Here is a 26,630-nt window from a genome sequence, read left to right as displayed (position 1 = left end):
GCAATCTCTCTCTAAAAAAAAAAAAATCTGGGGCGTCTGGGTAGCTCAGTTGGTTAAGTTTCCGACTTTGGCTCAGGTCATGATCTCGTGGTTCATGGGTTCAAGCCCCACATCAGGCTCTGTGCTGACAGCTCAGAGCTTGGAGCCTGCTTCAGATTCTGTGTCTCCCTCTTTCTCTGCCCCTCCCCTGCTCACGTGCTCTCTCTTTCTCTCTCTCTCTCAAAAATAAATACATATTAAAAAAAAAAAGAGTGTTTAAAAAAATTTTATTTAAAAAATGTCAATCTCATTAGAAAAGTCTTTAAATATCAGGAAAACTCAAGCCTAAAAGTCTGCCAAATAAATACCCAACTCTGAATAACCAGTTAGTCATTCTTTCAAACTAAAAATGATGACCAAAGTTGACAGTTCACCTTGCAACTCAAACTGTCACAAATTGCTTTTCCTTGAAACAATCATCGTTTTGGTTTGCAACACACTTTCTCTATATTTCTCATTTTGTCACATAAAATATTCAAAAGGTGTATAATCAATGATCAGATTTAATAAAATTAATGAATTTTAACTCTTTCATCAAGAACACTCTTAAGTGAAACTATTATTCATTTTTCTTTCTTTTTTTAAACTGAGAGGGCCCTCCATGGCTACCATCACACTGCCTCATGGTGTGAAGGTATCCAGGAGTTGTAACTATCACTGCTTTTGTACCATCAGTACAAATGTCAACCTCGTAAAAAAGGCAAAGAACATTTTAGTATTATTATAAAAGTAGTTTTTCAGCTTGTGGATCCTCAGGAGTCCACAGACCACATGTTGAAATGGCTGCACTAGGATGGTTTTAGGACAGAGAATCCTATCACAGATGAACAGAAAGACTAAAGCCTCATCTAGACTCAAAACCCTATTTTCAAAACTCAGTTTTCTGAAAATATACAAGCCAAGAAATGACCTGTAGGGAAGCCTGTGCACTGGGCGACAAGGCCCAAGCCTGGGAGGCGACAAGTGCAGTGGGAAGGGAGCCTAAGGAACAGCCTGGCTATGCTTACCAGGTTAGCCAGCTGATCAAGCACTTCATTGATTTGCTGGCTGTACACAAGCCCAATATGCGACTTTCCCATCAGGCGCCTCACCTTCTTCCGGATGTCATTCTTATTTACCTAGAAAGTCAAAACAGGATCTTAACAAGGGATCTGCTCTTGCAAATGAGGTAGAGGGAACATACAAGCAAGTTTCCGACCATTTGAGACAATTTGGAGACCACATCACTGAATAGGAGAGAAAATACTCAACTGTCTATTCTGCCAACAGGCTGGGAAGGAAAACCTTGGTTCTGTGTCTAGATGACTTCTGCAGAAAAGTAGCTTTTAGAGCAGGTCTGGTTCAAGTGGACAGGGGTTCAAGAAGACACCTCCTCCCTATCCCCAACCAATACATAATGTTCACCCCTAAAGGGGCCCTAAAACCCCCTGGGGCTCCTCAGAGTATAGTTCAGAAATGATGCCTTAGAGTAGTGACATTCTGGCTTGGTTGTAGCAGAGACACCTTCCCAGGGTTCGGGATCATCACTCTTTCTCAAGCAGAGTTAACTGGTACCCCTGGAGTTCAATAGAATGGAGTGAACTTACAGCAGAAAATGAAACAAACTGAGTCAGCCTGTAGGGTGTTCTCGTTCTCTGCATCTGATCAACCCATCCCTTCATCTTCAGGAGGGGAGAACAGGAGGAGGAGAAACCCAGGGGCTCACTCTCAAAACAACTCTCTTCTACCCACCAACCCCAAACTCATGTTTCCCTTTCAAAACAAGACCCCTCTATTTGGTAACATTCTTCTTCCACAGGTATAACAACTAAGTACAACCAAGTCAAACTAGAACATACCATTAATTTTTTAATGAGTAGCTCTTTTTACATCTATGGAAAATTCTATATGATAAAGGGCTAGTGCTAAAAAATGAATTCTGACTATCCTTTCTACGGTTTTAGAAACTAACACTTAAAAATTTTTTTTAATTCATTGTATTCTGTAGGGCGCTCTACTGGGATCCTAGAACTACTGGCAAAGGAAGCCCATTTAAATTTCTAAATAAATAAATGGTATAGAATCACCAATCATCTTTACCACATTCCTTAGCACAACAGCCTGGCAGCTTCAGACAAATGGATCATGTGTGAGCTAGATCTCAAACACTCAATCAGGAAGAGCTCTAGTAAGATGCTCAGAGAACTTCCCAAATGTCCCAGAACTTAGGTCATAGGAAAAAGCCTTTCCCTTCAAGCATCAGCAGTAGCTGGGCACAAGCAAAATCCACATTACCTTCATCAGCAGCATGTAGGAGATGAGGTTGTGCAAAAGTGTGGCCAGCAAACGATCTTCATCATCCTCCAGACGCTTCCGGTCATGTTCTCCCAGGGACAGGTACCTAAGCAGGAGACAGGGACAAGTCAGCCCTCAGATGGGAGACCACAGAACTCGGAAAAGGCTGAATTTGCATTTCCCAAGCATTTGCTAAGTCTCATACCTGTCGATCATTTCCTGGGGACCCTGATCCATACCCATTCCTTCTCTCTCCAACATCACAGCATCTAAGAATGCATCTTCCCAGAACTGCATTTGGTCCCACAAAGTAGAACGCTCTTTGCCTGTGTAGAATAGAATTTTTCTAGAGGCTTATTTAACATATAAAGAATATAGCTGCCAAACCAAAATAAAGAGTAAACTCCAGGTAGAAGGGACAAATTCTAGGACAAAGGAAACATGAGCCTCTCCACCCCAGAACTAACATCCTGCCACCAGCCCCAGCTCCTCCAAGTGAGGCCCAGCCCCTCCCGAAGAGGAAGGATGCACACAGCACACAAAGAAAGGTGGTTACTTATAGAAAAGGTCTCCATAGCCGCATCCTCTAACTGGTCCCACATCGATCCTTTGTCCCTTCCTGCCAATTTGTGAGCGGGAAGGACCATGGTAGCAAGAAAGGAAAGACAGACAGACAGAAAGACAGAGGCTGTTGATTAATACCAAAATCCAGTCTCTTATAGTGCTCACCTACTGCAATTTGCAGACCTGGTAAGTCACCTGCTTCAGATATAAAAACGCCCTCTAACATCAGCACTGAGATCGGCTTAAAGCTAAGCAGCTAGTTCTTTGGTGCTACCCTCTTCCCCAGCTGAGTCCAGCTTTCTTCCAGGGCAAGAGGCCTCCCCAGTCTGTTTCTCACCTAAGAGTCCCTCGTAGAGATAGACTCGCTGGCTTACATCTTCAGAAGAGCGAACTGGGCTGCCCACCAGCTTCTCCTTTACACTTGGCTTCAAGCTGTGGGCTTTCCCCTACAAAGAAGAGGTACCAGTCAGCTGCCTGAGGTACCGATGGATAGGGTTTGCCACCAGCTCACTAAGAGGCTCACACACCTGTTATCTTCCATTAGCAACGTATACTCTAGGAGTCCTGCTTTTGCTACTCTGCTTGCCCCAAGGATTTGACCAGAAGTCAATGTGATAATGCTGCTGTTACTGCCTCTTAAAACATGCAATCACATTTTCATTTTGCTTATCTTTACCCTTTAGTCTCTATAAAAGACCATTTACTCTTTAAAAAAAAAAAAAAAAAGCAAATTCTCTGTAGCAGCATGATGCAGTAGAAAGAACACTGGTTTTGAAGTCGGACTGACCAAGGCTCAGATCCCTGTCTCTCGCTAGCTGTGTGACCTTAAGCATAAAACTTAGCTTCTCTGAGTCTCATTTTCCTCACCTATAAAAGGAAGGTATGTATCATCTACCTCACAGGACTATTACAGGAATTAAATTAGAAAAAAATATAGGAAGCACTTAATCAGGCCTGGCACATGGTGTTGATAAATGTTAATTTTCTCTTTCCTACTGTCTCTTAGAAATATCTGCCCCTTAGAAATATCACTAACTTTATGTGCCACTTCCACAATAGTCGGCTTTCTAATCATTCAAAAAAGATTTTTAACTGGGTCAGGGGCAGGTTTCATGCCCATTTCACAACTCCTGCAACAGCATAAGCAGAGAAGCAACCAATCAAAGGTTATTAGGCAATACCTAATTAGTGCATCTAAATGCCAGTCTCCAGATTCATAGCCCAATTCTTTGTTCAATGGACCATACTGACTTAATCCAATTTATTTCTTACTGTTTAGCCTTTTTTTTGAGCCAAGAAATTTAATTGCTCTCAGCAACTCAGCTGTACAAAAACAGCCCTTGCCCACCAGCACAGAACGAGTAAGAATTTGTCCCAGGTGGCACCAGGAAGGTGCCACACAGCTGAAAGGCTTTTTGCAAGACTGCTATCCCATATTATCTATCTTAACTTCCAGAATGGAGACACACGGGAAGGATTTAAAATACTCTCATTAAAATGGTCTATTTAGACTCAAGGAAAGTTAAGGTCCATTAACTTGAATGGCTCTGCTGACTTTCCATCCCATTTGCCACCTTCACTCAGGGATGTCACCTGCTCTATCAGAAACACACACAACAGAAAGCCCTGAGGGTGGGAATGATCACCAGTGTTAAATATTTGATTGCATTTAAATTCCATCTTCCATGCTCCCCACAAAGATAAGAACCTATAAGCTCCTGTAGAGACTATCCATTCTTGCCTCTAATAAAGTGACAAGCATATCAGAGTGCTTAGTGCTGTTTAAAGAGGCATGCATACACCAAAAAGTAGGGTGTCTAAAGGCAAGAACTAAACAGAATTAATTTAATTCCAACTGATTGCTGGCTTTTTATATGATGTAGGGCAAGTTCTTTTTCCCTAAGGCTTTATTCCCATCAGAAGAGATTAGTCACAGAAACAGTGAATTGCAAACTTGTTTGAGAGTGAGAATCGTGCCTTATCTCTCTTTCTTTAGTACAGAATATAGCACTTAGTAGATCACTTAATAGATACTTATTAATGAATGAAAACATCAAATAACTGTTAAAAATATACTAAAATAGGGGCGACTGGGTGGCTCAGTTGGTTAGTGTCGGATTCTTGGTTTTGGCGCAGGTCGTGATTTCACGGTTCGTGAGTTCAAGCCCCGCGCTGGGCTCTGTGTTGACAGTGAAGAGCCTGCTTGGGATTCTCTGTCTCCCTCTCTGCCCCTCCCCTGCTCGTGTGCACATTCTCTTTCTCTCTCTCAAAAATAAATAAACATTAAAAAAAAAACCATACTAAAATAAAATAAAAATAAAATGCTATTTTAAATTTTTTTTTTCAACGTTTTATTTTTATTTTTGGGACAGAGAGAGACAGAGCATGAACGGGGGAGGGGCAGAGAGAGAGGGAGACACAGAATCGGAAACAGGCTCCAGGCTCTGAGCCATCAGCCCAGAGCCCGACGCGGGGCTCGAACTCACGGACCGCGAGATCGTGACCTGGCTGAAGTCGGACGCTTAACTGACTGCGCCACCCAGGCGCCCCTAAAATGCTATTTTAAAGCACTGTATAAATAGAGCAGTGACCAGCATAAAACCAAACTATTCCACAGCAACAGGCTGACTGGTACACACTATAACTGCCCTGACATTGCCACAAAGTACCCATCACCTTGTCTATTGTAAATGTGGGGATTACTGCTACTTAGGATTTGAGGCCCTTATCTGAGTGGGAGGGGAGCCCAACTCCTCAGTGATTCTTGAGAGGATCCTAAAAGCCCCAGATCATGGAGTCAAATAACTCTGAAAAAAGATTTGAGAAACATTTTCTTTGAAGCCAGATATATCAGGATTATTCATTCGTGACTGATTCCTGACATTCTCCTTTCCTTCTAATTGCCCCCTAACTTTTCATTCTTTTCTAATCCACTGCCCTCCCGTGAAAGAGCTGATCTCCTTTTGTTAGTAAACAAAACTCACAAAGATGGTGCTGGTAGCGGAGTTGGTCTCAATTTCACTATCAGACAAAGTGCCCCGAGAGCTGGCCAAGTGGGCGCTGCCCTCACCACCTGCTCCATCACCTGCGTTGCTGCTCAGGTCACTGTCTGCTCCAAGGGTCTCTCCAGAACTATTACTCACCTGGAAAGGAAAAAGGGGTAGTAAGGGATATTCCCCAGGGAAAGGTTCCCAGAAATGCCCAGCTGTTAGAGCTCTCCACTGCCATAGAGAAAGCACTGAACTTCAAAGGTGGGTCAGATAGCCTCTGGAAGTACCTTCTCTACAGGATGAGGTGCCCTGGGTGCAATCTCAGGGTCTGATCCCACGCATACAAACCTAGGACAGGTGAACATCTCCACCATGAGAACCAAGCTGACATGAGACTAAGAGCCTCCATGGGAGAAAGCAGCCCCCTTTTCCAGAGGGAAGCTCACACCCCACCCACCAAGATGCCAATGTGGTGTTCCCCTACCACGGTGCTAACTTCAGAGTCCTGACTTGAGCTTCGGATCATAACAGCTGGACTCACACCAATGACAGAGTCTGGATCAGTCCTCTGAAACGACACGGGGACTCAGACACATTAGAAGGGGTGTCCCATATACTCCTGGTTTCTTTAAGAAATACTGTATCTTCTTCCTTCTCCCCATCCCCAGCCTACCTAAACAGGTCATGAGAAATTTATTTTTTTCCTGAATATAAAATATACATAATAGAAAATAATAAAAACTATGTAATAAAAAATAGTAAAAAAGAAATACATACTATAGAAAATACAAGAAAGAATAAGGAAACAAAAGCCATAAACCTACCACTGATATTAATCACTGTTAAGGTTTCAGTACATTTCCTTTTAGTCTTTTCTACATACATTTTAAAAATAAAATGGGAATCATACTACATGTAGCTGTGTAAAGCATTTTCCCATGTTACTACATTTTTAAAAACAGTCTTCAATGATGTTAATACCATAGTACATGATGTATTATACTTATTTCATCAGTCCACTATCACTGGGCAAGCATGTTGCTTTGAGGTTGTGTTTTTTTTTTTTTTTTTTTAACTTAAAGAAGTATTCTGAGAGAGCAAATTTAATTCTCGCAACTCTTAACAAGGTCGTCACAAACCTGGGAACCAGATGTCAGGCTCACGCCACTGTCCGCGCTGATCTGGGACTTTTTCTCTTCTGTCTCACCAAGGTCAAAGACGGGTTTGATTACTTCAGGCCCTGGGTAGGGGAAGACCTCTGTCACCCAGTGCACACACACAAGGGGCAGGCTGGTGAAGGGAAAGGGACAGCAGCACAGCCTGGTCCCAGACCTGTTCAGCGTGTCCCAGTCACCTTTCCAGGGACTGCCCCCACCTCGGGCCCCATTGGAAGAAGTCCCCAGATGCCTTAAGAACCAAGTAGGACAAATTAAACCTGGTCTCAAGGGGTTCTGCAGCCATCTTCACAACCTGAGAAAATTCTGAGCAAATCATTCTAAAACAGAAAGCTCCACAAACAAATGTCTAAACCACATTCCACTACACTCAGAGTCAGAGCTTCACTGGTGTGTACAACCGGTTATGGGTCCCCAGGTCACTCGGTGCTTCCCCAGCAAATGTATGTAAAAGGGGCTAGAAAAGGATAGGCCCAATGAGATACAGAAACACCAGCTGTTTCTGTGGACACAGCCTACCCCAACCCTACTTCTACATTTGAGATTAAAAAAACAAACACACTGTCATTTTTCCCCACCCACCCACAGTAGTATGGCAGAAGGACAGAATGACAGAAAGCAAGAAAGCGTGCCTAGGCAAGCCACCAGAGAGAGCTGGGAAGCTACAGACTCAACACGGAGGGACAGCAACCATCTCTGCCAACTGTGCCCACAGGCCTTCTAATGGGTGAGGGAGATCTCAGCCAATGAGGGGCACTGAAATAGGCGACCATTCTCCCCACCAACTCTGAAGCAATAGAGAACCAAGGTCTAAGGGACTTTACTCGATAGACGCCCTGATTACAGCCTGATTGCTAGGAGGAGCGGGGAAAGAAGCAGCCTACAAGTCACGTACCTGTGAATCACATACCACCTACCTGCTTTCATTCCAAATACCCCCCAAGAGCAAATTTGGGGTGGGGCTGACAAAGAGAGCCTGCCCCAACTGGGCCTGGGGAGTTGGCAGGTATGGGAGATTTGGGAACAGGAAGGGGCATTTGTTCCTTACTCTGTTTTTCCAAAGCTTTTTGCTTTTTCACTTCCTGGTGCTTGTTCCACAATTCTACCCCAGATGCAATGTAAGCAGGAGAGAAAGACAGACAGAGTCAGAGGCTGGTCAGACAGACAGAATGGAAACCCACCCAACCCAAGCTGATTCAGTCTCAGGCACAGGATTACATATTAAGAGATAAAAAGAGATCTTCATTTTGGGAGGTTAAAAAATCAAGAGATCTAATGCCTTTCCCCCACTCATGAACTAAAGACTCTAAATTCCTAACCCAAACCTTAACGTGGTAGTAAAAACCTTGCAGAACGTGAGAGATGGAACTGCCTTGGACCAAGCTCCTTCCTTTTGGCATGAGAAAACTGATCCTAACGAGGCTGGAGCACTTGCTCAAGATCATGTAACTTAGGATCACCTGGGACCATGCTTTCTCTGCCAAATGAGCTGGGAAACAATTTTTAAAGATTCTAGACAGATGATCACCGCAAGCAGCCAAAGGGGTTCAGAAGTGTGAGCACAAACCTGGCTGATTCACGGGACTGGATAGAGGCCACTCATGCAGGTGGTTAGCATCCTTCCTTGTTGCTACCAAAAAATCCAATTCACCCTCAGTATTAGCATCTGCCCTGCCAAGTGACCCGTTCTCAGCTAGTCGTCTGGAAAAATGCTTTCGGTAAAGGTGACAGAGAACACTAAATGGTCAAGAATAGGATCTTCATTAGGGTAAAGAAGAGAGAATACTGATCATAGCATTCTTTTCCTGGAAGAACTTGAGTGCCTACTTAGTCCAATCTCTTCATTTCCCAGATGAGGAGACAGAGACCCTGAAAAGAGGAAGTGCTTTGCCCAAAGTTTCATTCCTAGCTGGGGGGCAGATACAGGACTAAAACTCCGGACCTCCAGACTTGCAGGCTGGTGCTTTTCCTAGAGCATCGCATCATGTGGGAGAAAGACTGGGTTGGCTGCCTCTAGGACACTATTCTGCTGGCTAGAGAAGTGCAGTTCCCCAACAAAGGAAACTGGTTCCTCCTCCCCACTTTTGGGAGCATAAGACAACTGCTAATGGTGTGGCAAAGAAGCATCAGCTAGAAGCAAACTGCCCAGGGAAACAGAACCAGAAAAAGAAAGACACAGCCTAGACGGCTCTAGGTCAAGTGAGTCAAATGGAGGTGACACCCAGAGAGCTCACTAAGGCATTGCCTCAGTGGGAACAGAGAGACACCAAACGTAAACAAGCTCTTGGTCGAGTCCAGTGAGAAAAGGTTTGAAGAAAAGTCGTTTCAGAAATCTATACCTTGAGGTCCAGCGCCCAGGGAAATGGGGTTGCTGGACACACCCCAGGAAAGCATATTTGAGGGTAGTGTAATGGTTGCATGGGAGAAAACTGGCCGGACAATTATAATTTTATAGGCCAAAGACGCATCTATAAACTTTCTTATAGCTTCCTGGACCTCACATCTGAAGAAATCCAGATGTAAATAAAAAGTGGGACAAGGAATATAGCTCAGACTCCCTGCACTAAGCCTCACTGGCCCCTCAAAGCAAAACTTCCATTCTTCCTCTAAGATGTAGGTGGGGGTGCCTGTAAAGGAAGCATAAGCGATAAAGAAGTACAAAGAAATTCCATTAGAAATGGATGCAGATCTATCTCCCTCTCTAGAAAGCAAAGCATGGGGAAAAGAAAGGCAGGATTCTGAATGAATTGAAAGGAGGGAGAGGTATTTTAGAAGCCCGAACCCTCCACCACACCAAACACGGTGATACATACCAATAGACGCTACAAAATTCTCTTCCTTTAAACTTCTGGTGTCTAGCTCTTTAGGACCCTTTCCTGCAGCACTTGGTGCCCGAGGTCCTAGCTGGGGAACTCTCAGCTGTGCCATAGCCTTTGGGTCCCCCCGCCCGGCCAGGCCAGGATCCTTGCCAACTGGTGTATTTACGCTCTCTGTTGGACTTCTCTTCCGCTTGTCTGGTTCTAGGAAAAGAGGGAATACAGGAAGAGGTCAAGAGAGACAACGAGTGGGAATCAAGCTGTGGGAACGAGGTGGGAGAAGCAAGGAGGATGCAGAATGGAAAAAGTGCAAGGAAAGAAAAACAGACATCTTATTTTTCATGACAGAAAAACACCCGGTACGTATAAACACGCATTAAAAAAGGAAACCCCGAAGCCTGAGGGGAAACAGCCTGGCACTGGGAAACCTGTGAAGGAACAAGCCTTCTTTGGAGATGAGTGGAAGAGTTGTGGACAGCGCCGCCCAGCTGGTGCGATCCCTACCTTTACTGTAGTAGTGGGTCTGGGCAATCTCCAGAAGCCCAAAGGTGCTGGCCATGCCTCCCAGGCCCGCGTGGGCATAGGACTGCTCCAGGCTGAGCACCGTGCACTTGAGCAGGTCTAGCATCCCCTTGTACACCTTTCGACTGACCTCCTGCAACAATAACCCAGGGGCTGGAGTGGGCAAAGTTGCCTTCGGGGTCCAGGTCCCTCCGGCAGTTGATTCCAGCTCCTCACCCCAGACACTGACCACATCAGGGATGACGTCTTGCCGGGCGTCGTCCTCCGACTGCACTGTGCGGTTCAGCTTGCTCAGGACAAAGACGCGCAGCTGCTCACTCTCCAGCAGCCGGCGTACCTTTTTCATGTTGAGCCAGCCAACGCCCTGGCCGTCCAGCACACTGTGCACCACCTCCTTCAGGAACTGCTGGTTCTCACTACGGGGTCCACACACAGCTTCTGTGGTCATCGGCTTCTTTGCAGAGCACCCCGCCTCTTTCACCAGACTAGATGTTTGCCTCCAGGGGCAAAACGCAAAGCCAAGTCTCCAGGGGTGCAAGTCCCCTGCACCCCCCACCGCTCCGGATCGCCTGGTGTGCCCACATACCCACCACTGCTGTTTCATTCTTCTCACCAGGGTGAGCTACTACTGTTGCATGGGAAGTAAGAATGCGCAGGGCTCCCAAGAATTGATTTCATCCACCCAACTGACAGGTTCTCTCCCACTCCTGAGCCTCCCTACAGTGTGGTACAGGAATCGCTACCTCTATCAGAGATCTTTTGTAATAGCTCAGCCATGGATTACCTAGAATTGCTGGATCGACCCTGAGGTGATGGAGGCTCTCTTTTCACTGTTGGGCTGTGTTTAATAACAGATGACTTCTGGTCCACTAAGGCCCTCCTGTTTCCTATAGCCAGGAAGGTAGGAATGAGAGACATCACTACTGTAGTCCAGCAGCCTTGTCAGCACAGCCCTGGGAAGCCACGTTCCACACCCGTTCCCCAGAAGGGCCGGGTGAGGGTGACCCCAGGGCATCACACATAGGTAGAAACCAGCCATGGCAATGTGGAGGAAGTGGGGATGGAGACTCAGGCCACTCCACATGCACCAGCAGCATGCCCCACGGGCAAGCACAGGCGTCACGGGGGACAGGGCAAGGCAGGTCACCCATGTGGTACCGCTTGCTCCATGAGGAGGATGGCCCTCAGGCAGGCACAGAAGATGCTAGGAAAAAAAGATCATGCACAGCTCACGGGCAAGACCCACCTTCACCACTCCCGGGGCCGGCTTCAGTAACAATCTCCATTAGAGTATTTAGCCCAAATACTGGGACACAAAATACACAATTAGTAGGTGCACCATGATACCACAACCCCTATATCCCTCGATGGAGCTGTAAGTCAGATAGTCTGAGGATTCTCCCAAAGCTTAGTGCACATAACCTTAGTTCTCAGGCACCTCAGAGCTGGAAGCCAAGAGATCAGGAATCAACCAAGGCTCTAGGAAAGACCATTCTTAAGACTATGGCCTCTCAGAGCCAGGGGCAGGGTACATGACACAAGGGACCTTCGGGTACTAAACAGGCACATGCATGAAAGAAGGACCACTGGTTTTCATGAAACATCTAGCACAGGGTCCACAGGGCTTGCTGGTATGCAGAGAGAGGAGACCCATCTTGCAGATGCTGTCATGGGACGTGGGGTTGGGGTGTGAGGATGGGAGGTGGATGGGAGTGGGAAGTGCACAAATGAAGCATCAGCATGCAATGAAAGCGCTTCAATTGCTCCCCTCCCCAACTGTATCAAATGAAAGCCGGTGACGCTAACACTTTTCTACCCCTAACCTACAGAGTCAGGTGCAGATTTACGCCACAGTGCTAGTTAATCCCCTACGCCACTAGCTACTCTGTCCCTCTGCCCATCTATCCTATGTTCCCAGCCCCACCAAAGAACACTCCTTAGATTCCTGGGATTTTTAATCACTGGGAAGAGAAGTCAGGTGAAAAATATATGGAGCTGCTTCTCACTATGCTTTCTAGTGTAATTAAATAGTTCAGCACAATATCTAGAGAAAACAAACAAAAGTCAGAGTAAATGCAGAAGAGCCCTTCAAACTCTCAGCGATCACAAATGAAAATCAAATAAGGTCTTAAATGCCCGGAGAAGCCAACCGATACTACCTGGCCCACCCACAGGCCCTACGTTGACAGGAAGCCAAAGAGGCTTCCTGACGCTGTAACACTGCCAGGCTCTCTATGAGCATCCCTCAGTGGGCCAGCTAATCGGGATGAAGCTTGTCCTACATTCATGCAGCAGGCACCTGGCAGATCACTGGCAGCAGCTGACGATCCCTGTGTTAATTATGTACACCTGACAAAGCTCCCCCTAAGAAGCAGCGGTGATCTCAGTTGCTGTTATCCTAAATGATACGACAGGGCCGTCTCTTCAGCTACAAAGACACTTTCCATCTGAAAACGAGTAGAGCCCATAATGTGCAATGAAAGCCATGAGAAGCGGTATGAGGGGCAACAGCCAGATCAAACGATTCGTCATACGCAGGGCTCCTGACAAGCACCCATAGGCCTGAAATATCTTCTGGAGAATCCTGGTATGGCAGAAGGAGGGCTGTAGTTACCTTTCAGACTGGGGAAGGGTGTGGTCTTCTCTCGGGCACCTTTGGTGGGCAGCGTGAGGTTTGAAAGGCTGAAGCTTGTACTGTGGTTCCGATATAGGCTGCCTATCAAGGGGAGGGTGTGAGAGCGAGGAGTTAGGAGCATAAGTATATCATCATCTCCATCTTTCTCCTTTTCAAACATAATCCCAGTACCTCTGATCTACCTTAGAGAGGACCAAGTCTAATTCAGGGCAAACATGGGGGCCACTGTCAGGATAGCTCAAAACCCAGTAAGAACTTTCTCTGACTACCTCCCATGGGGACGGACAAGTGTCCCATCAACTGCTAACTCAGCATGAAAGCCGGACAGTTAATGCACTTTTGGGCAAAAGTTGGTGCTGTCCCTGTCTGGCTTCTGAGAAAAACTCACAATCATAATTATACCCAATGTTGGCTTTCTCTGGCCCCTGGGCTGTCCTCAACCTTTAACTGATACCACCCCTCATTTCTGGAAATATTCTCTAGGCACAAAAGTCACCTCATATAGATTTCAAAGCATGCTCATGAAAAAGTCCTTCACCAGGCAAAAAAGGTATTAGATATGTACCTAAATCAAATATGACCAGAATATTTCCACAAGATACATGTACAAGTGTATGATTTTTAATATGATGACTATCTTTCAGTTGACCAGCTGTCTTACCCGAAACAGACTGAAATCTCTGGGTATAAAGATAGTGACTACTCTGTCTCTGTCCTTTATTGACTTCCCTTGGAAATACCTTATTCACTATCACCCCAACAACCTGAACTGGGGCTTGATAATGCCCACCCAGTTCTACCTCTGAAGTTCTAAGCAGCATCCACCATAGTCAGGCCCCACTGCATAGAAAACGGGACAGAGGCATGAGAGCAGAGGCACTTACTGGCAAAAGACATGATGCCCCCGAAGCCCTCGGTGCTGTTGTTGGAGACGGTGGAGGTGGGAGAGCTCGCTCGAGAGTCTGATTCTGCGTCTGAGTCGCTTGCCAGTTTCAAGCTGTTGGGCCGCAGCAGCTTTTGAGCCCTTGAATGCACAGTGGCACCTATGAGCCCCAGGCAGGGGTACCTACTCTTGGAAGTGTGGGCCCTATGCTACACTGCAGTCACTGCTCCCTTCCCACAATTTCTATATGCCTAGATCAAGGCACCACCATGGGATGGCGGGTCACAAGAACATTCAGACTTCTCTTTCTGATTAACCCTCACCCGGGGTCCTCTGTGGTGAGGTCCTTCAGTCACCCACCTAGAAGGAATCCCCAGGCTCTCACCGATTGCCATTGACATGTTGGCTGAATCGGGGAGTGTAACTTTCCCCCTGCTCATCATCATCTTCCTCAGGGGGAAAGCCATATTGGGGCTCGAAGTATGGATTGTCATAGGTTCGCCGGCGCACTGACCCCTCTCCAATTTCTGTCTGACGCCTGTCCGCGGTCGATTTGCCAATGCTGGGAGGCGTGGTAGGGAGGGGCTTGGAAACGCCTACTGCTGCCTTATCGTCCACCTCCGTTGAGTCAGCAGGTTCCTAAAGGCCATATTAAATAAAAACTGGTCACCTGGTGCCCAGTGATACCTACCTACCTCAGTTTGGCAAGGCCAAGCCAGCTCTATTAGATTCCCATCTCCTATCCTAAGGGAGTGTGTGAGAAAAGATCTCTATGACACTCCTGCTCTCTGTCCCCACAAACCATGCAAAGGGGACTTTAGCTAAGCCCTGAACAAAGCCCGACGAGTTCCTTCTGGAGTCAAAACTACGTCTCTTAGGCTCTAAGCTATGGGATGTATAGAGAGGAAGACAGGAAGACTATGAAGAGGCAAATTAACAGCTTCAGCCTCACCTTCCTAATGGAGGTATGACCCACATAAGTAACAGTTCTCACTTATCCGCCCTTCCAAGTCCTCACGTACAGAATTAGCTCCATGGACGACAGTGCTGGGGCTACTGCTGGCGGTGGTGCTGGAGCTGGAGCGCAGCGGGGGGTTTTCCTGAGGGTTCTCGCTGTCTGGGCCAGGTTCTTCTGATTCCTTCTGGTTCTGCAGCTCAGCAATCTCCACCTCACTGGCATCCCCAGGGCTGCATGCGTCAATGGATCCACATCTGCCAAAACCCAAGGTGGCAGGTACAGACCACACCATCCCAGAGCCTCCAACCCCTCCCAGAGCTGCCCCATCTCCTCAAGTACACTTACTAGGGGTATCACCATTGATGTCACATTTCATCATTTCACTGACAAAGTCACCAAGGGAGGAGTAAGAAGAGCTTGAGTCATCATAATCCATGCTATCACTGCCACTGCAGAGTGAAGAGCACAAAAATAAAAATAAAAATAAAACAGAATGAAGGGGCAGGAAAAGTACCAGCAATCAGCATTAGGAAAAATAAAAAGGGGAGCATTCTCATACACACACACACACACACACACACACACACACAGGACTATTATTCAGCCATAAAAAAGAATGAAATCTTGCCATTTGCAACAACATGGATGGAGCTAGAGTGTATTTTGCTAAGCAGAGTCAGAGAAAGACAAATACCATATGATTTCACTTATATGTGGAATTTAAGAAACAAAGTAATCGAACAAAAGAAAAAAGAGAGAGACAAACCAAGAAAGAGACTCTTAACAATATAGAGCACACTTGGCTACTGGAGGGGAGGTGGATGGGGGGACGAATGAAATAAGTGATGGGATTAAAGACTACACTTATCATGATGAGCACTGGCTAATGTGAGAATTGCTGGATCACCGTATTGTACACCTGAAACTAACATAACACTGTATGCTAACTATATTGGAATTAAAATTAAAAACTTAAAAAAAAAAAGAGGAAAACTCTTAAGGTCAGGGAACAAGATAAAATAAGGAAGCTTACACAAAACAATCAACCAAAATATCATCAAGGCTTCAAACACTAATGTTTAAGTCCTATGAGGTTCTGCCATAGTGCTCAATAAGGACTAGCGAGAGCCTCTCGACCTCAAAAAGCGGTTTTGCTGCTGCTCACCTGTCATCAGTAGGGTCCGAGTCAGAGTCACGCTCTGGTGGCACACTCAGTGCCTCCGCCAGCTGGGAATTGCTATCATAGACTCGATAATGGATAGGCTGCAGCTGATGAGCATACCACTTTGGCTTGTCACCAATCAGGGCTGGATCAAACATATCTACCCACAGAGAAAAAAAGAATACAGTTAGCAACAAGGAGGAAAAAAACCAAGCAAAACATAGAAGAAAGGTAGGGAAACGTCTAAAGCAAAATAGGAATGGAAGGGGCAGATCAAAGATGAGAAAAGGGAAAAGCAAAGGGAAGAGCCATCAGGAGGACAAAGAGGCAGGGGCAGGTGGACTCACTGTTGTGAATTCGCTGGAAGGCATAGTTGGTGGGGTTAAGGACCCATTCGCCAAAGTACTCCACAGCCTGAGTCCTGGCCAGCTTCTCAGCAAAAGGAGTCTGTCGGGGACGTGAGGCTAGAAAGGAGCCAGCTTGAAAAGCTACCACAGGCCGAGGGAAGAGGCGCAGGGTACGTGTGTGCATCTGAAAACCCTGCAGCACGTTGGGGGAGTTGAAGAAGCGGACCATGGCCACTCTGGGGAAGAAGGGGATGGTGAGATAATTCAAGTCCCACACACTGCGCTAGAAGGATTCCTATGATCCAAGGTGTCAGACCACCTCCCCAAGTCATCATTTCACAGGCTTCCAACATCAAAGGGGAAGGGATCTTAAAGAATCATCAATCTCTTTCTTCACTCAAGGCCTAAAACGCCTGAGAGTACGATGAATTAATTCTTCTTTGCTTTTACTAAGGTGACAAATATACCTAATGAGAGACCAGAACCCAATCTAAGCACCTGTGATGGTTTGGTCGACTTGGTCGTACCTGGTTGCGACATCCACAGAATCTACATCATTGCCATAAATGAGTGGGTTGAATTCAGTGGAAGGTGTGGACTGCAAGTCGTTAGAGGGCCTTCCCAAGAGAAGGGGGATCTCTTGGCCTTCATGGAATTTCTCCAGATTGAGGATGGGCTGGGTGTTGAGACTCATGCTGGCAAGGGCCTGTGGAACAACAAGAAATCCCCTATAGAAGGCAGATTCCTGGGCAGCTGGCCAATCTCATCTCCTAGGAAAGACCCTTAATCTTTGAAATCAGAATCCAAATACCGTACTTTAACCTTTAGAAGATGATCTGAATTATGTAGCCTTGCAGTTTAAGCCAGGTTGGTTCAAGGCAACCTGATCAAATCTGAAGTCCAGGGCAATAATTTTCAAATTTATTTTAGCCATGAAATGTTCTTTTTCAACAACATGTTGAAATCTGTATGAAAATATAAACAACTGAGACACGTAAAAGTAAAGCTTCTCTGAAGGACATAAGGAACCCAGAACCTCACGTGCTCAGTGTTACCAGCCTAAATCAGCCCCTATGAGGCTCCATGGGGCAGTTTGAAAACCACTGGTCTAGACCAGTAGGGCTTCCTTAAATATTCATGAGCATTGGAGTCATCGGGAATGTTGTTAAAAATGCAGATTTTTCTGGTTCAATATATCTGGGGTGATTCTGCACTTTTAACAACCGCAGGCAAAAGTAACACTGCTGGTCCATGGACCACACTTCAAGTAGCGGGGGGAAGGACACAGGATTAAGGAGCCCAAGATCTTAACTCCTACCAACATTTAAAGTACCATTCTATATATCAACCTCTCCATCTCATTAGTCATACTAAAGTAACCATCAAGAATGAAAACACTGCAAAGGAAGACAGAGAACTTTCTTAACTTGCAATCCTCACAGACTCTGCAGTAACAAGACACCATATTACATCAGCGGGGATGATGAGAGGGATGCTACAAAATGACCCATTTACACCAAGCAGAGGTACTGCTTAGCAACTAAGACAACACAGAGATTCCTGAAGACCCTGAAGATGACAAGGATTCCCAAAAATAAATACGGAGCTATCTACTGGTGGTTCTACATAACACATACAACAGGGCAAAGGGATTCCTAAAAATAAATACAGAGCTATCTACTGGTGGACCTACATAACACATACAACAGGGCAAAGAGATGGGGCCTTGTCATATTTTACCTTCAGGTACTGTGTTCAGCATGCAGGAGAGGAAGAAAAGCAATGAAAAAATGTATTTAAGAGATTATTCAAAGAGAGGAATTTTTGAAGAAAGCATTCTTCAGGGACCTAGAGGTCAATTCAGGAGGAAAATATAAAAGGAGCCAGGCTATCCAAACAACTAGTTCTTTCCTTACAGGACTGAGAGAACACTCTAAGCCACAAAGAATGGTACACGTGACAAGAAACAGAAAATGAAGGTTGTTTTTTTTTTATATATATATATATAGTATTCTAAGTATTAGAGGGTGGGAGGCATACAATGAATTAGAAGATATCTAATAGCCTTTTTGAGAGTCATCCTGCCACCCAGAAATGTGATACACCTCTTCTTAAGCCCACCCAAGGCTAAGAAAACCTATTCCACCTGAGGTCCGAAGGGAAACGGGCTCTCACAACAGCTACAGCCTCTGCAGCTACCCGGGAGTAGCTACCGCTCCTCTTCCTCTTCATTCTTCACTCACCTGCTTCAGATGCTTTTTCAGCTCCAATGATTCCGGTTCTGGCAGGATTGGTAGCACTTCTGCATTGGTGGGGGCAATCACCTACACCAGAAAAAAGACAAAAGGCACGACCTTAGAATTAATCACTCAGGAGTTACTCTTACGTAAGGGTAAGTGGAAGTTGTATACACAGTATTTTCACATATATGTGAACATGTATATTATGCATACAAATATATTACATATACACGTGTATTAGGGGCACACATATACATGGCTGTGATATATATACACACCTGAAAAGAAATATACCTCAATGTTACTGGAGACTACGTCCAGACAATAGGACTATGGTTTTTTGTTTTTTTTTTCAAAGTTTATTTTGAGAGAGCGAGTGTGCACGTGTGGGAGGGGAAGAGTCAGAGAGAGAGAGTGGGGAGGGGGAGAGAGAGAGAGAGAGAGAGAGAATATTCCAAGCAGACTCCACAATGTTAGCATGAAGCCCAAAGCAGGGCTCAAACCCATGAACCGTGAGATCATCACTTGAGCCAAAATCAAGAGTTGGACCCTTACCCGACAGCCACTCAGATGCCCCTGGTTTTTATTTATTTCTTTACACTTATTTGTATTTTCTAAACTTTTACTATAAACAGATAGAAGGGCTTCCTGCTGAAATTTGAGTATATTCACACTACAGAATATTACTGTACATTTTAAGCCTGAAAGGCACTGTCTTACTAGAAACCATACCCAGGAAAACTATGAGATGACCTACACCATAGGCAGTGGTCCCACAACCACAACTGCCTACTGCTTCTAGATGCGGGGGAGCACTTCATTCTGGCAAAACTAAATCTTGTACTCGTTTGGGTCTTAACCAAGGGCCTATTAGCCAATAAAGTAAAAGCTAAGCATTAAAAAAATATGGTATCAACGAGTCACACAAGACAAATCACCCACCAACTGAGGACCTTCTTGGGAGTAATCTAGAAAAACAGAACACAATCCTATTCTGGACTCTATAATCTCAGCCAAGAACCTCACCCTATTGCTGTCCAGATCCACCAGCCATACATCATCAGGCATTTTGAAGTCCAGTTTGTAGAGGAAGAAGCTGGCAGGGACCCCAATGATGTACGGAGTTGGAGCCAACAGTAGCTGTAGAAAAAAAATAAGAGGGTAAGAAACAAAAACTAAACATATTTCGATCACTTATCACATGAGGATTTTTCTTGATGAGGAAATGCAGGTCCATAATCTCTTTTCCAAAACTCTTGAGGCTAGGTGTGTTTTAGTATTCATAATTTTTCAGATTTTAGAAAGGCGACAGTGTATATTCTGTATATTATGTAACACCTGCGGGAGCATGGCCAGTAACCTATAATGATTAACATTTACTTTGATAAATAAAAGCCACAAATAACACAAGTTTTGCCATCAAATCAGTTCAAAGTTAGGTCATGTTTTGCAGACAAAGAAGTTAGAGTAAAGGATTGAAGACCGGTACTGATTAACTTCTTGGCATCGGGCGTTCTCCCTCAGAGCTGGCCAGAGTTGTAAGACAGAGGTGACAAAGCCAGAAAACACCTGAAACTCACCTGTTCTGCAGATGCCATGCAGGTGGGCAACAGTGGGATTACAGGAAACATATACTCCAATGGGTAGATCATCGCCACAAACGCCATCACAGACATGGAAAGGGCATTGTAGTCTCGGGACTGTAGCACCACCTGCCACAAGCCATACCATAAGGATCATTCAACGGCCTAAATAAGGTTTATGGGGAAAGTTTCCAATGCTACAATTTAATTTCCATTTCACCATGTGTAGGGCTCCATGAGCATGGCTTCCACAATTATCCCTGCCTCATGCCTTACTTTTCTGGCTCTTGTTCGCCCAATGCCAGGACCACTCATTGGACTAGAACTACTGATACTTCCAGAGAATTAGTTCAGTCTAGGTAAGGATAATTCACCTGAGTGGCAAACCCTCTGAACACATCCCACTTAATTCAACCCACATCTACTGAGTACTGCCGTATACCTGGCACCATGTTACCTCCTAGAGACAAAAAGATGAAAAAGATGTAGTCCCTGTCCTTAAAGATCTAAAAAGCTGGCTCTCTTACCTTGTGCTCTAACAGGATGCAGGTTAGCACCTGAAGACAGGCATCCACACCCAGAAGTTCCAAGGGAAGGTGCAGTGGGAAATCCACTAGGGTGAATCGAGAAGGGTCTGGAAGAGCAAAGGTCAGAGCTTGTTGGAGCTCCTGGGGTAGGACTTCAATGTCTACTCGCTTCTGCCCAGAAACAGGCACTGGGGAGCGCAGCAATCGATAGATCCAGGCCTCAATCTCTCGAAGGTCATGCAGAAGGGCACTTGACTTCTCCTCCACTAGCAATGATCCAGTAAAGATGCGCCACATAGTGTCCCTGAGGAACAGACAGCAGGAAACAGATGCATAAGCACTAGGAGCTGATACCCCAAAGCAACCCAATGCAACCATAGAGAGTAAAATGCTGACAACTGGAAAAGCCCACCCTTTGGGCTCAGCTAGGACCAGAGAGAATATACAAGGGTGAAACAAGTATAAAAATGTATACACAGCAGGACTTACTGTCCTGTCTGCCATGAAATGTTGAACTCCAAACATTATTATGGCAGGAAGTTTAACTTTGCAGCTGTCTTTTGCTTAGAAAGGACTAACACAAAAATGCTTAAATAGGTATGAAAGACCTCAGGCTTTTTTTTTTTTTAAACAAAAGTTTATTCTTAAATATACAACAGGATATAAGACAACACTTCATTCTAGCTATCTGAAGGACCTCAGGCTTTAGAGGCAATTTCCTGCCCCTCACACACAATTATATCTCATCTCTAACTGCTTCCCTCTCTTCTGACCATCAGTGGCAAAGTGTACCTTTGTATGCCTCGAGGGATGCCTAGTTTCTTGCCCAGCAGCCGCTCACTGCAGCAGTCCACCAGACGTTTGAGGGTGTACAGACATTCTCGGAAGGTGGAGAAGAAGGGGTAGTGGCTGAGCACACACAAGGATGTCAGAGTACTGTTGCGGGAACGACTTCCTGCTTTGGCCCGGGGTTTGCCCCGAGGAGACTGATTCACCTCAGGGGCAGAGTCAGCATTGGGAGGCTGCAGGGACAAGCCACTCTCCGAGCTCTCAGTACCAACTTCTTCTGAGGCACAAGTGGCACGGGGTCCTTCCTTCCCACGGGACCCTCCCCCACCTTCCCCCTTCTCCTTAGGCATTCGCTTCTGGAAGGAGCGGTAGAAGTTAACACAGATGCCGTAACGCGTGACTCCAGTGTCCTTGTCAGTGAGGGTGAAGACGAAAGAAGTGTCATCCCGCAGGCTCATGCGTCGCTGCCTCACACTCAGACAGCCCTCTGGTTGGCAGAAAAACACAACGTCTGGGGGCAGGGGAAACTCAGCGTGGTCCTCCAGCGGGTATCGCCGTAGCAATTCGGGAGTCTGGGCCACACTATCACTGCTCGGGTGCCTGAAGAATATAAAGACAAATTCAGCGGCCTGGAGGGATAGGATGTGGTTTCAAATTTTAACCACAGTCCAGAAATAAAGTTCAAAATGCTATTTTGGATAAAGTAACCTAACTGCACGACCTTGGAAAACTTGGGTGCTGCTTGCCACATTTAGCTGGGGGGCTAAATGAGGTCTGCAGTGTCATGAAGATACCCATCCTGAAATGCAAGGAAAATTGCAGCAATAGAATTATCACTAATGCATTAAGATGATTAGCACTTTTAAAAGATGTATTAGCTAATGAATTACCAAAAGGGCATATGTAGGTTGGGAAAGAGCACAAGGTACTTTTTTTTTTTTTTTTTTTTTACAAAATAAGGAAACTGAAGTATACAGACTATATTTGCCCAAGAACACAAAGATGCTAGATAAGAGCAATTCTGTTCTGTCTCTGTTCCTTTGGGCCAATGCTCTCAATCCACCTGACTGCTATTTTCACTAATGGCATCAATGTTCCTATGAGGGTAAAATAATAGAGAAAGAATGAGATATGCAAAGCAATGTGGGCATGGGGAAAGGGAATAATTACAGATGTTGTGGTTATCCCAAAAGACAAGAGAAAAACCAGTCTCTTCTTGGTTACCTGGCCCCTACGATCACTAGATAGTCAAGTAACCGAGGACAGAACTTCTTCTTTTGCACCATGATTCCAATTCATCAGTTCATCTCACAGAAACTTCAAGGCACCGCACAAGGAGTCAATGTTCCCAGGAGGATTTCTGATATTATCTGAAAATTCAAGTCCAATAGGAAAAAAAGTACTGATAAGATCCACTGCTGGGTGTAAGGGACTCATCTCTCTCAGCTTCATTCCAGCCAGGGTCATAGGTCAGAAGACCTTCCATTTCAGTAGTAAAGATGGGGAAACATGACACTTTTCCTAGCCTAGAGCTTGGTCTAAGCTTTTGAACTCACAGGGCCAAACGTCAAGAAGTAGGAGAGGGATGCCTGGGTGGCTCGGTCAGTTAAGCGTCCAACTCTGGATTTCTGCTTAGGTCATGTGGAGCCTGCTTGAAATTCTCTCTCTCTCTCTCTCTCTCTCTCTCTCTCTCTCTTCCCCTCTCTCTCTCCGCCCCTCCCCTGCTCATGCTTACACGCACGTGCGCTCTCTTTCAAAATAAATAAATTTTTAAAAAGTAGGATAAATAATGGCTCACTTCCCCATCCCCACAAACCAGCCCATTTCCAGCCTCACTCCTGGTGCTCTGTTTCTGAAAAATAGAGCCAGTTAGTCTAAACAGGACTGTCATTATGATAATAAAAACTAAGTCACTTCTAGGACAGCTCCAGGCTGAATCAGTATCAAACCAGACTCTAATCAGTACTAATCTATACTCCTAGCTCTATATGAAAACCTAATTATTTCCTGAACCAACATGCTGCATTCAGCTTCATGGGAAACTATCATATAAATTGTATACTTAATGCACTGAGACAACAACAACAGTGGGCTACTGTACCCTGTGCAATCTCACATGAGGAATATCCATGCTCCAACTGCTCCATCTAAACCATTTTTCTTCCCTCTTCAAGCAAGAAAGGGGCTCACTGGCTACCGCTACTAGCTCTGCCCTTGGTGCTGAATCATAGTCTTTTTTTTTTTTTTTTTTTCCTCTACTCTAGTCCCAAGATTGGAATCAGTGATACAAAACACACAGATGAGACTTTGTCCTTCTATCTCTAAAGAAATTAAGAATTAGATGCAGAAATAATAGGATTTCTGCAAGGACAGGAAGAGGTGCTCAGTAATTTCTAAACCATAGACCAAAAGTTAGGAAAAGCTTACGTGGTCTTAATTATAATCTATATCCTGTTGGGTGTCCATACACTTCTCTAAATAAAATGGTTCACTCCACTACAAGCTATCCTCGGTGCATACAGAAGTGTACCTCTGTGCTCCACACATGGCCACACTAGGACCTTCTTTACTGTACACACAGGCATTCCCATTACACTACACACACACCACTCTCTTCTCTGCTGCTGTGTGCACTTCCATACATAGACATGCACACTCCCTGTATGCTTAAGATTCTATTTGATTTAGATAATGAGAAGCTCTATCTTTTTTCTTCCCTACTTAATAATAAATAGACCACTCTGCAATACCTCTCAAATCCTCAAAATTCTGCTCCCTCCCTTCTGTTGCTCCCAATAGAGGACCTGCAGGTAATAGGATTCGGGTTTGTCTCCATGGCGACTCTGGCTCCCAGAACTATTTATAGCACAGCCACAGCCCCTCCCCGGCTTGGTGACCGCACAGTGCTAGCAGCTGCTACTCCAGAGTCAGCCAGGGCCCTTAACAATTCATTCTCTTTGAACCTAGAGACACTTCTTCCACTGACAGCACCTGCTAATTATTAGGTTATCTTCTTCCCTACCTATCTTTAGTTTGCACTTTGTCCTACTTCTGGATTTTGAGAGATTTCTTCTTTCTACACAACCAAAACCAAGTTTCTAAAACATGCCATATGCTCATTTCTAGGTATCAGTAACACCCAAAAAGTCCTTTGGTTCTCTCCAGTGCCATGGAGTCATGAGCAAACCGCAGTAGGTGGGGCACTACTATAAAGTTGATTTCAACTCCTCCCAAGCAGAGTAAGAAGGGGAGGGAAATAGAGAAATGAAAAGGGGCATAGGTAAAAGCATAATTTGTTCTATAATTATGTGCAAAATACTTAGGATGAGAGCCAATGTATCTCAAAACAGAATTTACAGTACCAGAGCTCAAGGCTAAGCCTTGAAATCTATTTTACACTGAAAATCAAGAGCCCTTTCCTGCCAAAATCTCAAATATCACACCTGAAGTATCTTCTACTGACATATTAGGGCATCAGGCCTCTAGCCTTGGTGAGATCCCAGCCCTCCCACTTGAGAAGCATGTGATAAAACTCAAATCATTATCATGCTCTACAACGTTCATGTCCCTCCAGAGCCACGAGGACCCCAAGATCTTGTGACTATTCTAGTACTAGTGATAGGATAGATGCTTAGCCACACTTCATGTCTCATCAATAGCCACTGCCTCCCGTTATTCAGATTGCAGAGATAACCAAGGCTTTTCTCTCCATTCTCCCTCCTCTCTGTAAAGCCTCTAACATCACCTATAACGCACATCCTGTCTTCATACCAACCCAGGCTCAGCCTCTGCCTCTTGCTTCAACCATGTTTACTAAGGGGGAGTCCCTGGTTTCCAGCTCCTATATTCCAAAGGCATCAAGCCCTAAACGCGTACCTATCTGCTGAAGTCCTCCATCACCATCCACTCCAGATGCAGATTTGGAATCCACAGATCTTTACGTTCTCTATGTCTTTTCAGCCTACAAATGGTAACGTTAACCAACCCTTTGGATTCGTCCCTCGTTTGGGGCAGAATGTCATCGTAAAACCACAGGAACCGGAGAGCGATATGACATCTTTGCTGACGTGAGCACAACAGGAGGCTCTCTCCCCTCCTACCCAGGCAGTGACCTTGCAAGCGCATCAGCACAGACCGGTCAGCGTGGGGGAGAACGAGAGCAATAAGGCAGGCAATCGGCAGGGTTGGGAAAGGGGGGGGGGGCGGGGGAGGCCGGGCAGGAAGAGGAATTTAGAGATGCACGAGGATAGGAAGGGAAGCAGTTGCGGCAAAGATTAAATGGTGTCTCGACCCTCCAACAAGCAGTTTTGAAACACTTCCCCCCCCCCCGCAATGTTTTTTCCCCAAAGTACCAAACATGGTCTCCAAATCGTGATCAAATGTAAGATGCACACACACATACACACGCGCGCACGCGCCAGGTGCTTATCCCGGCTCGGCCCCCGGGCTGGACAGCTCTGCCCGCCCCCTCACCTGCTGGACAGTTCTCACCCGCCCCTGCCCGGCCGGCAGGAATCGAGCCCAGCCGCCGCGAGCGGCGCTGGGTCTGGCAGCCCGCACCCGGTCCGCGGCCCCGAGCGCTCTCACTTCTAGCCCCGCCCCCTTCCCTACGGACTCCCCTTCCTCTCCAGACCCCACGCCCCCCCACCCTCTACACACACGCCTCTTAGGGCCTCCTCAGAGGCCGCTTCCCCCAGAACCCCTGTTTCCTGTCAGAGCCCGTTCACCCCCGCGAGGAGTCCCGTCCCAAATATCCTTCCAGGGCCCCCGAGTGGCCCGGACCTTCCTACCTCCCGAGCCTCGGGGAACCGGCCAGGCCCAGTCAGACCGCCCCTGGCAGCTGAGCGTCGGTCGCTTGCCGGCGCCGCTTCCAGCGCGCGCCAGTTCCGTGTCTGCCCGGGGGGGGGGGGGGGGGGGGGGGCGCGTACCACTCCGAGCCCGAGAGGGAGGGAGAGGTTGAGGGGGTCGGGGGCTGTACCATGCACCACTGGGGGGGACAGAGCTGCACCAAGCCGAGCGCTGAAGGGTGGAGCCAACCTCGGGAGAAAGGCGGCTACGCACACACCTATCCGAGTGGGAGTGGGAAGGCGGTGGGGAGCGCTGGGCCAGCCCAGCGCCAAGCGTGC

General features: G+C 46.1%; 1 protein-coding gene across 1 annotated transcript in view; it reads right to left on the bottom strand.

Annotated features, from left to right (window-relative positions):
- MADD (MAP kinase activating death domain) overlaps nt 1-26,579 on the bottom strand; it is a 40,420-nt gene extending 13,841 nt beyond the window's left edge. The window contains 30 exon segments of the mRNA XM_043582419.1: nt 1,047-1,157; nt 2,314-2,419; nt 2,519-2,639; nt 2,870-2,932; nt 3,215-3,323; nt 5,862-6,020; nt 6,352-6,435; nt 7,007-7,107; nt 8,091-8,144; nt 9,856-10,062; nt 10,363-10,513; nt 10,610-10,796; nt 11,165-11,267; nt 11,627-11,686; nt 12,995-13,096; nt 13,900-14,039; nt 14,284-14,537; nt 14,921-15,084; nt 15,087-15,110; nt 15,202-15,305; nt 16,022-16,178; nt 16,366-16,601; nt 16,893-17,071; nt 18,609-18,689; nt 19,632-19,745; nt 20,186-20,317; nt 20,716-21,019; nt 21,508-22,104; nt 22,729-22,874; nt 26,295-26,579. Of these exon segments, the coding sequence (XP_043438354.1) occupies nt 1,047-1,157; nt 2,314-2,419; nt 2,519-2,639; nt 2,870-2,932; nt 3,215-3,323; nt 5,862-6,020; nt 6,352-6,435; nt 7,007-7,107; nt 8,091-8,144; nt 9,856-10,062; nt 10,363-10,513; nt 10,610-10,796; nt 11,165-11,267; nt 11,627-11,686; nt 12,995-13,096; nt 13,900-14,039; nt 14,284-14,537; nt 14,921-15,084; nt 15,087-15,110; nt 15,202-15,305; nt 16,022-16,178; nt 16,366-16,601; nt 16,893-17,071; nt 18,609-18,689; nt 19,632-19,745; nt 20,186-20,317; nt 20,716-21,019; nt 21,508-22,104; nt 22,729-22,790 (4,266 nt within the window). The 5' untranslated portion in view covers nt 22,791-22,874; nt 26,295-26,579.
- Nucleotides 26,580-26,630: the final 51 nt, after the last annotated feature.

This window comes from Prionailurus bengalensis, chromosome D1 (assembly GCF_016509475.1).
Source record: "Prionailurus bengalensis isolate Pbe53 chromosome D1, Fcat_Pben_1.1_paternal_pri, whole genome shotgun sequence".
NCBI lineage: Eukaryota > Metazoa > Chordata > Mammalia > Carnivora > Felidae > Prionailurus > Prionailurus bengalensis.
This window is presented reverse-complemented; position numbering and strand designations above follow the sequence as displayed.